The sequence below is a fragment of the Adiantum capillus-veneris genome, chromosome 22, assembly GCF_014529385.1.
Source record: "Adiantum capillus-veneris isolate H3 chromosome 22, ASM1452938v2, whole genome shotgun sequence".
Taxonomy (NCBI): domain Eukaryota; kingdom Viridiplantae; phylum Streptophyta; class Polypodiopsida; order Polypodiales; family Pteridaceae; genus Adiantum; species Adiantum capillus-veneris.
In genome coordinates this window covers 42180733-42195537 of record NC_140952.1, presented here as the reverse complement: position 1 = coordinate 42195537, position 14805 = coordinate 42180733, and the positions used below count along the sequence as shown (strand labels likewise).

Below are 14805 nucleotides of genomic sequence, written 5' to 3'. Positions count from 1 at the left end.
TAGAGATTCATAAAGGTTGTATGTAGATCCCTATTTGGATGCTCCTTGCACTTCAATTTTGGTGGACACTCTGATCAAAATTAGTGAGAAATATTCAAATATTATATTCAAGGGAAATACTCTCCAGATATTTTCTCCACACAATAGATTTTCAAGGTTGGAATCCAAAGTTTTTGTTGTAAATTCTCTAGGATGATGGAACCCTCTTGAAAGAGACTTTAGGAAAATTTTAAGACATCCAAGGCTTGGAATTAGAATTATCAATGCGTACGTCGCAAAAGCTCATGGCCAACTCTATGAAAATTTGAGATAATGGGATGTTGATTGGAATCAGTGAGGTTGCCAGAGGGTTCTCAAAAAGGTTGGAGGACTTTTCCGTATATGAATTTAAAAATTGATTTAATCTGTATGAGAAGAGTGAGGACCGCAAGTCAGCAACACTTGCATAGAAAAATTGTAGTGAATTATGACTATGATTTAGGTAGAATAGAAACGCTTTATTTATGGAATATCAAAGTCCTCAAAAGCAAAAGATATTTTTAATGGACTAAAAAACAATTCCCAATTGCAATTATAAGAATGAATAGCCCTAGGATGGATAGCCTTATAGCTCTAATACTAGCCATTTGAGTTGGAGTAGGCTATGGAGGATAGAAGTAAATGAGTGATTGAGGGTAGTTGATCCTTCCTTGACCTCAGGTTTCAAGGCCTACATTTAGGGACAAAACATGGGTTAATCTAATAGATTAGGAGCTGAATTCTTGGTCCGTACAATTTGGATTGACCACATAAAGTTTAAAGGATAATAGATCTAGGCTTATGCTAGCTAATGCACCAATAAAAGTGTCTAGCCCTTGAGTTTGGGATACATTGAGCATCTTGATTTGTTTTTTGATTATTGCATTATGAGTGTTACTCCAGTCACTACTTTAAGAGAGGCTTTCAAAGATTTCAAATTTTAGTAGGGATTCTTGGTGGTTGGTGGCTTTATCTCTCATGATAGGCACCTTTCTTGCTTCCTTATCAATCTATCTAAGAAATTTGGTGATTTTCCTCACGGAAGGTCATAATTGTGCAGCATATGTATCCCATGGAATGGCTACTATTCATAGTATTGGTGCTCAAACTCTTTCAGTTGGTATCTTTGTTTGCTTTGATATTAGAGGCCTATCTTCAGCTACAATGCTTGAGGGATCCCTCTCTTTAAGCTCCCTCCTCGAATTGGATTTTTCCACCCCTTATAATCAATTCCTTACTCAAGACACATGGAGCACAAAGACTTGTGCCACAAATTAATGCAACACAAGATAAATATTGTGGGGATTGTGAGGGATGATTGCAGGATGTTCATAGCATGGAGATTGTGAGACAGGGTTGTATGATCTTGCTATCATAAGATGTAAAACATCGAGTGTGCCTAATAATTGAGGTGCTAAATTTTCATGGGGATGGGGGCGGGGGCCAACCTTGTTTTCTCTTTCTCATGAGAGTCAAGGTAAACTGAGCACGCAAGGAAATGTGAGCATCTTTTTATGTTCATCAATCAGAGTCGCTTTGAGCAAGTTGGATGGCGATAGCGCCTCAAGACGAACAGTAGTAGCATGCCACTTGTGAGGACCTGATTCGACCACCTGTCAAAAGATCATTGTACTGCAGGAAATGATATAAAGGAGGGTGGAATCCAGTGCACAATTCATAGCGCTGTGGAAGGTGAGAGAGAGAGAGAGAGAGAGAGAGAGAGAGAGAGAGAGAGAGAGAGAGAGTTGGTAGATCCTGTGGTGGCTGACCAATGTATGTGCAAGAGACAGCTTCTACTTACATTGTCAGCTCCAACCTCTTCGGTACTACTCATACTCTTCATAGACCTAATTTCTCGACTCTATGGCAGACTTGTTCATGTGAGCTTATACACGTTTTAATTGAGCTATGTAGGGCTGCCCATACATGGCTTTCAAGTGCAGGCCAAGAACGGCAACGCGCTTGTTGTAAAAAGCGGCTACAGTTTTGAGCGCAGGCTTCTGTTGGCACCCAACGCTAACCTGGACAATGCAAGGGCCATTTGGGATGGCCGAATCCTCATCGTTTCCATCCCTAAAATATATCCCATTTATAAGCCTCTTCCCTCCAAAAGCATCCTCATGAAAGTTATATGGGTACTCCCTACCTATATAAGGATTCCTCCTTGGACTTTGTAAATTTTTTGGCTTTCAAATTTACAGCTGCCCGTGATTATATTGTTGTAGAAAACAAATTGAGGCAATGGAGTGAAATTGCCTCGCCTCTACATGTAAAATTGATGGAGTGGAGAGAGTTGGCCATTTCATCAACAAATGGAGGCAAGGGAGTGAAGTTGGATCGCCTCTACATGTAAAATTGAGGGGTGGAGTGAAGTTGGCCATTTCATATACTCGTATGTTTGCATTCACTATGAAAATTTCCATATACCACTAGTTTATAGTTTGACAAGGAAAATGAACTGTGTTTCATGATGGTTTATCGTGTAATGTGTGACCTCATATGAACACATGGACGATGGCTATTTGCTTTTGCAATTCTTGCTTCTTTAGAAAGTGGTAAACTTTCTCACCGTTTGACAAGCAAGAACACAAGGAATGTCAAGTCGACCTTTGGTGCACTCCAAAACATTCGCAGAATGGCAAAAATGAGAAACTTGTAAAATTTCTCATCTCTTGATCACAAGAAGGCTCCCAAGTTGATGGACTATTCCATTTTACCCAAAACAACCATTTCTTATGGTTGCATATAAATGAGACTGGGGATTTTTTTACACTATGAAATAAAATTCATGGTTAACTACAATGGGTTTGTGATCACAATACATGATTCTACTACTTCTCCTCCGCCCCCACAAACGGGTGAAGTTGTCTAATTACCAAGGATACCCAATGTCAAAGAACATGTGTGCAAGGAAAGGGAAGCATGAACTAGGTACTCTCTCTCTCTCTCTCTCTCTCTCTCTCTCTTTCTCTCTCTGAATGACATTGACTACCTCTCACTTTACACCAAGCCTCTATGTGTGTGTGTGTGTGTGTGTGTTTGTAAACTGAGTAGTTGCATGCCTTGTATTGCAAGTATAATTGAAGATTGTGCACAAATTTCTTGAGAACTATTTTCTAGAGGGGTTTCTTAAAGAAGATTTGTAACGTTGATGCACCCAAAGTGTGTCGACTCTAGAAGGTGGCATGGGTAGATGTATGCAGGCTAACAGAAGCATGGCAACGGGCTAGAGAAGCTAGGAAAACCATGGGATGACAGGTAGCAGCGGAATTGTATGCATGATGCAGCTTATAGGCCAAGAAAGTCTCCATGAGGGGTGAAATAGATGCAAAGTGCAGCTCCTAACTCTAGAAATAAAGAGCTTGAAGTGTTGAAGGAGCAAGTCCAGACGGCTCATGAAACCGAGCTACGGAGCCTAAGTTATTGAAGGTTGAAGTTTTAGTGGTTTTCAGATTCTTACCAGACAGGTAATCCAAGTGGGAATCAAGGTATAGATGTGTAGAGCTCAATTCATGGAGCCTACCCGTCTTTTCAAATTGCCAATCGGAGCCATGGTTTGCAAGATATGATCAATTGAAGTTTTTTCGGGGGCTGGGTCTTAGCCCACTTGGCTGCATTGGAGAATGTGCCATTTGGCATCTTTTGAGCACGGACAAATTTCTAGAGCAGGGTGTGCATCATACGGAGCTAGCAGAAAGTGACTGCATGTCAAACAGAGTCCAAAGAAAAACATTACAACAGTCGGGCGATTGGGTGTCTTTGTCCAAAGTGTTTGCATATGATTTTTTCTCATTTTTTGTCGCCTCAAATAGAGAGCTTAGAGAAGTCTGAAAGTAATGGGTTATGCATGGTCAAGTCTGAAAGTAATGGGGTATGCAGGGTCAAGGGAAGGGAGGCAAAAAAAAGGTTTGTATTCAATGGAAGTGGTGATTTTTTTTTAAATTTTTAAAAGGGGCCTTGGAGGCCATTGGAGGGGGGATCACCCTCAACTTCCACTTGGCATGGGGAGATAATCCCACATACGGTTCCGCAACATAGAAGCATGGGGTATAAGAGCCAGAGGGTGGCGCCATTTGGGAGTGTATGAGGAGTTGATAGCTCCTTTGGCGTGGGATATGGACGCCCGAGTGGGGTGGAATTTCATAGTGATGACATGGCAGCTAAGGGCCAATGCGCACGCTCGGTAAGGGTCAAAAGTTTTGAGGAAAGGGGTATACCTCTCCCCCCTCCCCCCCCAATAGAGACATTGCTATTGCTCAAGGAGGGGAGGGGTCTCGCTGCAGAGAGGTGAGCCGACAGGAACAATTAAAGGGCAAGGTCAAGGACATTCAAAGGTCCAAGGGGAAATCTGGGCGGCCAAATGGAAGGGACAAAGAACCAAGGTGTACACCATGCAAATGTTTCCAAAAATCAAATATGCCAAGTGGTGGCAATGCAAAAAAATTCTAAACGAAGCTCTAAGTGAAGGCCACGGGAGGAGAAACTCATCCATTTTTTCTTATTTGGACCTCCTAGAGGCACCCCTATAAAAGGATGTAAATGAGAAAATTTGAGGGCTTTTTTGCCTGAGTGTGTGATTGGAAGTTTGAAGCTTGTGTGGTGCCAAGCATGCCATTGAAGCTACATACTTGATTGTACTACTCCCCTATGCAATAATACCACTTATTTGCCCCTATCTCTTGTGTTGCTTCTCCCAATTCCCCTCCTTTTTTCTTGCTCTTCGTGGATTGGCCATTGCTTGCAGAGGGTTTACGTGCAGCTTGAAAGGTGCTACCAAGAGGGAAGATGAGTAGTTTCTGTGTGTCGGAAAGGGTGAGTTGAGCAGTGTGGGTGCATTTGTGGTGAGATAGTTCTTTTGTATGCTAAAGTGGAGTTGTTAGTGCAAATTAGCCAATTTGAAGGTGTTATTTGAGAGGTTAGGGGTACTGTGGAATCCCTGGGCTATATAGAGCCAAATATTTTGTGTGTTGGGTGTGTTCCCTATTGCCCCTCTCCATTTTCTGGTGCCCCCACAGAGGAGCTGCTAATTGCTCATCGGTGTTGATCCAAGAAAGGTAATTTCCATCAAGGATAGATGGCAACACATAGTTATGGACCAATTTTTTCTGGAGAAGGAGATCCGGAAGAGTGGATGGCCGATTTTGAGTTGTATATGATGTCACTGCATATGCCGAATGAAGATAGCAAGATGCAAACGATCCCGTTCTTGATGCGGGGAAAAGAAAAGACATGGTTCTATGCGTTGGAGGGAGAGCCAAGAATTATGTGGCCGGCGTTGGGGGCTCATTTTCTGCAAGATTTTCGAAAAGAGGTATCTCCTGTCGACTTGGATGCAAGGTTGAAAAATTTAAAGCAGGACATGAATGAGGAATTTAGCATCTTCCTCGCCTGCTTCGAAGAGTGCTGGAGGGACTTTGTAGTGGCCATGCTGTTGGTCAATGGTGGTGAGTACTTTAAATTGGAAAATTTTATGTCTTGTTTACATCCCAAAATTAGTGAAAAGGTGGATTTCGAGGGCCCGAAGAATTACAACGGGGCGGTTGCTATTGTGCGGTCTAAGAGCCAAAAAATAAAGAAGAAGATTGAGCAAGGGGGATTGGGATATGAGGCGATGGTTCCCAATCCGACTTCGAATCCGAGGGAAGAAGTTCAAACGGAGAATCAACCCAATTGAGGGGTAGCAACTGTTCCTCAACAATGGGTACGTACAGTTCAAGATTTGTCTGAGCAAATGCAAGAGTTGCGTTTAAGTGTTATGGAGAGAGGTCAAGCAAGGACAGGAAGAGGTAGAGCTAGGAAATTGCCTGGCAGGTGCTACAATTGTGGAGAGGAGGGCCACTATGCTCCAGATTGCCCTCACCCACCAAGAGAAAGGGGCGTCATGTATCCTCTATTTGGTCGAGGCCATGGTCAAGCACAATTTAATGGCCAAAGAGGGCAGCAAGAGGTTGAAAACCAAGCACAGGTGGCTCCATCAGGTAGCGATGAAATACCAAGGGTTAACATTATTGGTGTGGACAGGCAGGAGGTTGACATCATGGCCAACAAAAGAGCACGAGGTGACAGGGAGACTGAGACAGAGCGTGAAACTAGAGCAAAGAAGGGTAAAGAGAAGGTAAATGAAGGTAGAGAGAAGCCAGAGCTAAGCAGAGGAAGGCGAATACGAAGAATTACCCAAAAGGATTTTCAGTTGTTGGGACGCGATAATCCGGAGTATGATTTGGTAAGAGATGTTCAAATCAAAAGGCTAACATCACTTTTGGGCATCTGCTTGCATTAAACCCTAAGTTAAGAAGGCAATGGTCAACCAGCGTCAGCACGTGGCTCCCTCGAGTGGGAGGAGAGGTGCATACAGTACAGAATCTAGCCTTAAAACCGATGTGCTTCTGGTGGTGGATGTTTTGATTGAGAAGAAGAAACAGGTTCAAGCCTACATCGATGGTGGTGGCCAATTGTGCGTTATTACAGAGTTGGCTATGAGGGATACTGGCATTAAAGCTGTTGTCAGGTCCAATGTGCGAATGAGGATGGCTAATCACATCAAAGCTCGTTGTTTAGGAGTGGCACAGGATGTGAAGGTAAAGGTTATGGGAATTGAATGCTTAATTGACTTTTTTGTCATGAAAGTAGGAGAGAATGCTTATCCAATTATATTGGGGAGACCATGGCTGTTGGCAATTGGAGCCAAGCAAGATTGTGGGACCGGGGTGTTTACCTTGCCAGATCGGGAAAATGGAGGACAGATTGTGTTGGATCTAAAGACCAAGGAAAGTCATTTTCATCCCTCAGCAGTCAGGTGGAGATAATCAAGATTTCAGCACAAGTTATGAGTACGAAACAGAGTTTACTTATGATGAAGGTTTGACCAATGTCGAAGAGGAAGAGAGTGATGAGGATTTATCGAAGCTGGATATAGATTTTTTCGAAGTCACAATAGACTCTACCACTGCAAGGAGAGGTATGGAAGTTCATGTTTGTAGTCTGAAAGCTAAAGAGGTGGAAGATATGTTAGGTTCAGATTTAACAAATCAAGAGAAGGAAGGCTATATGGACCTATGTGCATCTACCCTGACTTATTTGAAATGGAGTATAAGGATCTGAGGGGAGCTAAAGGAGTGGACCATCAAATTATGATTAAAGAAGGATACAAGCCAAAATCACAGAAGCTTAGAAGGTTGGGAGATATTTAAAAGGAAGCTCTATGGTAGGAGATCAACAAGTTGCTCGAGGCAGGTATTATATATCCAATAAAGGAGTCTGAGTGGGTTTCTCCTGTTGTCATTACCTTGAAGAAAAATGCAAAATGGTGAGTATGTGTAGATTATAAGCCTTTGAATGCTGCAACCAATCGGAATCATTACCCTTTGCCATTTCAAGATGAGGTTATAAGCCTATTTATTTAGAAAGCAGGGTCATTAGTCTGGGTGAAGCTACTTATACGGAGGCAAAACAGTGGCTGATGGCTTTGGTCTTTGCCTGCAAGAAGCTCAAAGTATATTTGGTCGTTCGAAAGTTTTATGTATTGACTTCTAACAATCTTTTGCCTGAAGTGGTGCTACACTTGCATCTAGGGAAGCGAATCATGAAGTGGGTAATCGAGCTTCAACAGTTTGAGTTTGAGTTCAAAGTGGATCACACTGGGCGGCTTCATTTGGCGGATATCCTAGTCAACAAGGAGGTTGCGTTACCAATTTATCCAAGGGTGGTACGAGAGGAGGATAAGGAGGAACCTGACTTGGAAGGGGCCTTCACGATGTGGTTTGATGGCGCTAACAGACGAGTAACACAAAAGGCAGATGGAGGTGTAGTCATTCAAGATCCTCACAGCATAGTCATTTTTTCCAAAGCTTATGAGTTGGAGGAGATGCATACCAACAATGAAGCAGAAAAGAGGAGATTTGTTCAAAAGACTGAAAGGTTCACTCTTGTTGGCGAAGATCTTATGGTGCACGGTCGAGATGGGGTGCTATGTCATGTCCATTACAAAGAAGAGATGGGCATGGTATTGGAGCAATGCCACGAGGAATGTGGTCATGAAGGTAAGAGTGAAGTTTTGGTTCGTATCTTAAGAAGTGGGTTCTGGTGGCCTTTTGTTGTGCGAGATGTGCATTATTGGTGCAAGACGTGCCATCAGTGCCAAGTGATGGGTGAAAGATGACTGGTAGCCGAGCAACAAGGGGCTATCATTGCACATGATGCCTTTGAAAAGTGGGGTTTGGATGCAATTGGTCCATTGCCCAAGTCAGCGAGCAGTAAGAAATATGTGGTAGTGGCCATAGACTACCTTACACGGTGGGTCGGAGCTAAAGCAGTCACAAAAGGTAAATGCGCATATTGTTGCTCAATTTGTATTTGATTGCATATGTTGTCGCTTTGGAGTGCCTTGGGTGCTTATATCAGATCAAGGACAAGGATTCAAAAGTAATTTGGTGCGTGCTCTGGTGGACAAATTGGGGATTCAACACAAATTTTCATCTCCATACCACCCGCAGTGCAATGGTTTGGTGGAGAGTGCAAATGGGAAGATCGTCAAGATGCTCACAAAGTATATATTCCAGCAGGTTGAAGAGTGGGAATCTAACCTTGATAAATGTTTGTGGGCTTACAAGACTTCATATAAGGTGGCGACCAACTTCACTCCCTACGAGTTGGTATATGGCAAGGAAGCGATCCTACCTGTGCATGTGCAACTAGGGGTTCTCAAAGGTTTATGGCGAATTGATAGGATAGGATTACAAGTTTTGAAACTTTGAAGATGGATCATGAGGTAGCGGCATATTTTTACGTGAAGCAACGAGAAAGAAGGGTAGCAAAGTTCAACCAACATTTGCCAGTCAAGCAAATTGAGAAGGGCGATCTAGTGATGAAATACGAGAGTTATCTTGACTTCACCTTTCAAAAGAAGTTCAAGAAAAAGTGGATGGGACCTTACAAGGTTCATCAAGTTTTTCCCAACAGTACTTATGCACTAATCATGTTGGATGGTCTGTTCTTAAACATAGGGTAAATGGTCTGCGTCTCAACCTCTATTTTGAGAGGGATTTAGTTCCACCGATGCATCAGATTCTTATGCAGGGGGTGGGGCAACCCACTTGAAGGTTTGTCAATAGGGTGCAATAAAACAATGTACATATGGTTTTCATTTTCTCATAGTGTGTGCCAGGTTTTGCAGTTAGAAAGAGAATAAAGCTTCTATGTGGTTGAGCATAAATGTTCAATAGTGGGGTGGGCAATGATGGTCCAACCAAAGTGTGTCGACTCTAGAAGGGGGCATGGGCAGATGTATGCAGGCTAACACAAGCATGGAAAGGGGCTGGAGCAGCTAGGAAAACCATGGGATGACAGGTAGCAACGGAATTGTATGCATGGTGCAGCTTATAGGCCAAGAAAGGCTCCATGAGGGGCTAATTCGGGTAGCACGCAAAAGAGATGCAAAGTGCAGCTCCTCGGTCAAGGAATAAAGAGCTTGAAGTGCTAAAAGAGTAGGTCTAGACGGCTCATCAAACTGAGCTACGGAGCCCAAGTTATTGAAGGTTGAAGTTTTAGTGGTTTGCAAATTCATGCGGGACAGGGCAGGTGCAGACATGTAATCCAAGTAGAAATCAAGGTATAGATGTGTAGAGCTCAATTCATGTAGTCTACCCATCTTTTCAGATTGTGAATTGGAGCCATGGTTTGCAAGATATGATCGATTGAAGTTTTTTCGGGGGTCAGGTGTGAGCCCACTTGGCCACATTGGAAAATGTGCCATCTGGAATCTTTTGAGCACCGACAAAGTTCTAGAGGGAGGTGTGCATCATATGGAGCTAGCAGGAAGTGACTGCATGTCAAATGGAGTCCGGAGCAAAACAATATAGTAGTCGGAAGATTGGGTGTCTTTGTCCAAAGTATTTGCAGATGATTTTTTCTCATTTTTTGTCGCCTCAAATAGCGAGCTACGAGAAGTCCAAAAGTAATGGGGTATGCACGGTCCGGGGCTCACTGAATGAGGACCCGACCCGGCTTGACAATACGAGATGCTGCCTATCTAGCAGATTATAGAGACCAAGGGATGGGAGGCAAAAAAAAGGTTTGTATTCAATGGAAGTGGTGAATTTTTTTAAAAGAAAAGAAAAAGGGGCCTTGGAGGCCATTGAAGGGGGGATCACCCGCAATTGCCACATGGCATGGGGAGATAATCCTACATACTGTTCCGCAGCAGATAAGCATGGGGTATAAGAGCCAAAGGGTGGCATCATTTGGGAGTGTATCAGGAGTTGAGAGCTCCTTTGGCGTGGGATATGGAGGCCCGCTCAGGGCGCTGCATAGTGGGTGTTTAGCGGTGGCTGTGTTGGCGGTGTGCTGGCGGTGCAGAGGCAGTGGCGCTCCCACGGGCCAGTGCCCACGCCCGCTAAGGGTCCAAATTTTTGAGGAAAGGGGTATACCCCCCCCCCCCAATAGGGACATCGCTATTGCTCAAGGAGGGGAGGGGTCTGGCTGTAGAGAGGTGATCCAACAGGAACAGTTAAAGGGAATGGCCAAGGACATTCAAAGGCCCAAGCGGAAATCCGAGCGGCCAAATGGAAGGGACAAAGAACCAAGGTGTACACCATGGAATGTTTCTAAAAATCAAATATGCCAAGTGGTGGCAATGCAAAAATATTCTAAAAGAATCTCTAAGTGAAGGCCATGAGAGGAGAACCTCATCCATTTTTTCTTATTTGGACCTCCTAGAGGCACCCCTATAAAAGGATGTAAATGCAAAAATTTGAGGGATTTTTGCCTGAGTGTGTGATTGGAAGTTTGAAGCTTGTGTGGTGCCAAGCTTGCCATTGAAGCTACATACTTGATTGTACTACTCCCCTATGCAATAATACCACTTATTTGCCCCTATCTCTTGTGTTGCTTCTCCCAATTCCCCTCCTTTTGTCTCGCTCTTCGTGTATTGGCCATTGCTTGCAGAGGGTTTGCCTGCAGCTGCAGCTTGAAAGGTGCTACCAAGAGTGAAGATTAGGAGTGTTTTGTGGGTCGGAAAGGGTGAGTTGAACAGTGTGGGTGCATTTGTGCTACGGGATGTTTTTTGCAAGGTGTGAGATAGTTGTTTTGTATGCTAAAGTGGAGTTGTTAGTGCAAATTAGCCAATTTGAAGGTGTTATTTGAGAGGTTAGGGGTGCTGTGGAATCCCTGGGCTATAAAGAGGCAAATTTTTGTGCGCTGGGTGTGCTCCCTATTCCCCCTCTCCAACGTGTTAATTATCTCTTTGTGTTTCAGTATCTCCTATATGCACGAAATGTGTGATACATATCTTTCCCCAATAAATAAAAAATACTCCCTTTTCTATGGATAGCCTTGCATCATATTCTCTTGTAACATTGGGGGTGTGCAAGATGATGAAAAACTTTCAAGCTTATCATCCAATGCAATTAAATATTTGTATTATAGGAGAAGATTTCAATGTTGTTCATGGCCTCTTAATAGATGGTGATAACCCCAAACTAGTGAAGTGGGAGTACATCATTGATGTGGAGTAGCTCAATGTATTTAGCGGAAGGTTTGTAGAAAATATCACATTGAATACAATTTCATACATAGTGATATGTATGACCACATGATACAAGTGCACTATAGGTGGTATCATAAGTATCCAACCAACATGGATATAAAATCTACATTTGCCAAGGATTTTTCAACAGAATTTAGTACGGTGGCAAAGACAAATAATTCAACCATGCAACTCAATTGGACTAAATTTGCTGCCTAGCATTTGCTATACCTTCTAGACAAAGGATACTACAAGATCCATGTCAAAAAGTGGAGGATGCATAAATTCTCTCATTCATGTCAAAACAACAAGGAGGGGATGACTGAAATGAGGGAGAACTACTCAATCTGAGTAGCTATAAATATTTCCAAAGTTACCAAGGTGAAACCCCTCTCTCACCACAACACCCACTATGGGATAGAAATCTTGGGATATTTTGAGCTTGAGGAGGTGTAGCACATCAAGGTTTCAAGTGAGGATCTCAGAAGACAACTACATGATGCTAAAAAAAATCTTGTGAATGCAAGAGAGGAGTTCAATGCCGGGAGGGTTTTGAAAGCAAGCAACACCATGGTTAGCCCAATTGTAGATGCTATGAGACATTAGTTGGGGAAGGTGTATCTTGCATGGCTAAAATATGTGCTAGTGTGTTCTTGACCACACCATATGATTTCCCGAGCATTGCATTCTTTTTTTGTTCTTTTTCTAGCTCCTCTTCTAGCTATTCCTGATCCACTTGCAATTGAGTATGCGCTTGATTGTAATCTTGAGCTTCTTTATAGTAGTAGGCGACGTCTTGGTTTTCTTTCTTTGGATCTTCCTTGAGTTTTATTTGGATATCTTGGAGCTATTCAACTTGCTATTGAAGCCTTTGATTTTCTTCTTTCAATGTCATTGCTTCCGCTTTGGCATCCTTCCAATATAGCTCCTGTAAATTGGTAATGGCTTTGTGACACTTGAATTGTAGTTCAACGTGCTCTAAGTGTTCAACAATTTCAAATTATTGAAATATCCTTGCCCCATATTCAATTATCTCCCTTGTGCGTGGAGATAAAAGGGGACTACACATTCTAGGGTGGACCATTTGTCTTGATTGACTCATAGAGAAGCACCTCTTGGAGTTGAGGATGATCTGTCTTATTCATACCTTTTCAATATCGATATGGTACTAAGGTGGAGAAAACATGTAATACCAATGCATTTCAATGGAATGATCGAATTGGCAATTAGACTCTTAGACTTTTAATTATGGCCCTTACTTACATGGGAGCAATAGGTTGCTATGTGAAATTTAAGATTTAAGACTACTATTGAAGATGAGAAGTTGACCCTTAAGAAAGAAGGATAAATCTTAGGTTAAGTTTTATGAAAAAAGGAGTAGTTTTAGGAAAGGAAGAGTGTTTTTAGGAAAGAAGAAGTTTTTTTAGGAAGGCAAAGAAAGTAATTCAAGATTAGAGCTTCCTTTCTCGGAAGTCAAGCTTCTCCTAAAATCAAAGTCTCAAAATCATACATCAAGATGCGTGCACAAAAAGCAATATTATATATATACATATATTTATTTAAAGACACAAATGCACAAAGATTTATCTTACTCCTTTTTGCTATTCTTAGCACTCTCTCTTGGCCTTGAGAGCTTATACACCCCTCAATTTCAAGACACACACACATAAGTTCTTAGAAGCAGAAGCTCTCTTGCCTTGATGTTGGAGGTATCTTCTCTCCCTAAACTTGCCACCCTCCACCTCTCTCCTTCAAACTCTCACTCTTAACCCATATTCATCACTAACTCCATATCCACCACCATTGTGTTTTCTCTCATATTGTTGAGCTCTCTTTCTCTCTCTCTTGCCCTCTTCTCCGGAAGCAAGGAAGCCTTAACACTAGGTTGGTAACCTAACAGGACATAAAAGTGTCCTTTCAGGGTTTTGGAAAAAACCTCCAAAACCATAGTAGATCCACTCATTTTGTAAAATCCTTTGATGAGGTTATAGTTCAAGGCCTATTACACATGGAAAAAATAAGAAACTTGTAAAATTTCTCATCTTTTGGTCACACTAGGCCTCCAAAGTTGATGGACCAGTGCATTTTCATCAAAACAGTCATTTCTTACGTTTTGTTGAATAAAAATAAGATTAGGGATTTTTGTAGGACTTGAGATAAATTCCCTAGTTAACTTTAATGGGTTGGTGATCAGAACATATGATTGCTTCTCACTCACTATTTTTTGTTTTTCCAAAATAAATAGGTACAACAAAGTTGAATTTTTACCATTTTGCAAACATATCATCAAAGTTTCTATAGCCACGCTCAATACAAATAATATATGCATGTTTTCTTAGTTCTCTATTGTCCTTTATGTTCATAATGAGCCATGGAGCATGTCAAAAGAATAATACATCTCTTACCAAGGGGAATCTTGGGGACAAAGATGAAGTGTTAAATACAGTAAACATGAAAAAACCGAGTTCAACATTATGAGTTGTAGAATCCCATAGAAACTATTCAATATCTAGCCAAATTTGATCCTTATGACTAGATATGGTTACTAACTACAAAATGCATGTAGTTGTCACAAGAAACTAACAATATTGAAAAAGCTATACTTGATATACTAGAATGTTTTGCTTTCTTCTATAATTGAAAAAATCAACTATCGTTGTGTACTATGCAAAATAGGGTATTAGGTGTCCCAAAAATCAAGGAATGTTAGCTTTATGTTACAATATGCGACATAGAAAATAAAAAATGCATTTGGATATCATGAAATCCACCAAAAAAATCATAGAAGAGCTAAAATTGGCTAAAAAACAGGATTTGACAATTTTTGTAATCTGGTCATAACTTACAACTTTAATATTTATTTCTCCCTAGAAGCATCACGGCATGTTGAGGAATACTAAAGATAGTTCTCTAGCATTATAGACCTCACAAACATCAAATCTAGAGTGGTATAGCTGCAAAAAGTTGAAAAAAGCCAAAAACAGGACCCGTTTTTTCACACAGTTTAGGTCATGAAATGTTGTGCAAGGATAATGTTAAAGATAGAATTGATATTCCAAAAAAATGTCGAGTTTTTTTCAGCTCATGAGACAACTTTCTAGATAGATAGCACCTCAAAATCCATTTTGAAACTCTTGACATAATTCAAGGAAAATGGTCCCTTAACATGACATAAAAGTGTCCCATTACCAACCTAGTGTTAACTCTGCATTTTATGGAAAAGCGTTTCCTCTTCTCTATCAAGATACAATGGCCCCAAAGTGAGT

General features: G+C 41.6%; 1 protein-coding gene across 1 annotated transcript; it reads left to right on the top strand.

The window, feature by feature from the left end:
- The first annotated feature begins 1789 nt into the window (after positions 1 to 1789).
- On the top strand, positions 1790 to 2255 carry LOC147429217 (uncharacterized). The gene is made up of 3 exons (XM_086494992.1): positions 1790 to 1841; positions 1933 to 2153; positions 2244 to 2255. The coding sequence occupies exons 1-3, from the start codon at positions 1790 to 1792 to the stop codon at positions 2253 to 2255; spliced, it is 285 nt and encodes a 94-aa protein (XP_086351118.1).
- The last annotated feature ends 12550 nt before the right edge of the window (positions 2256 to 14805 follow it).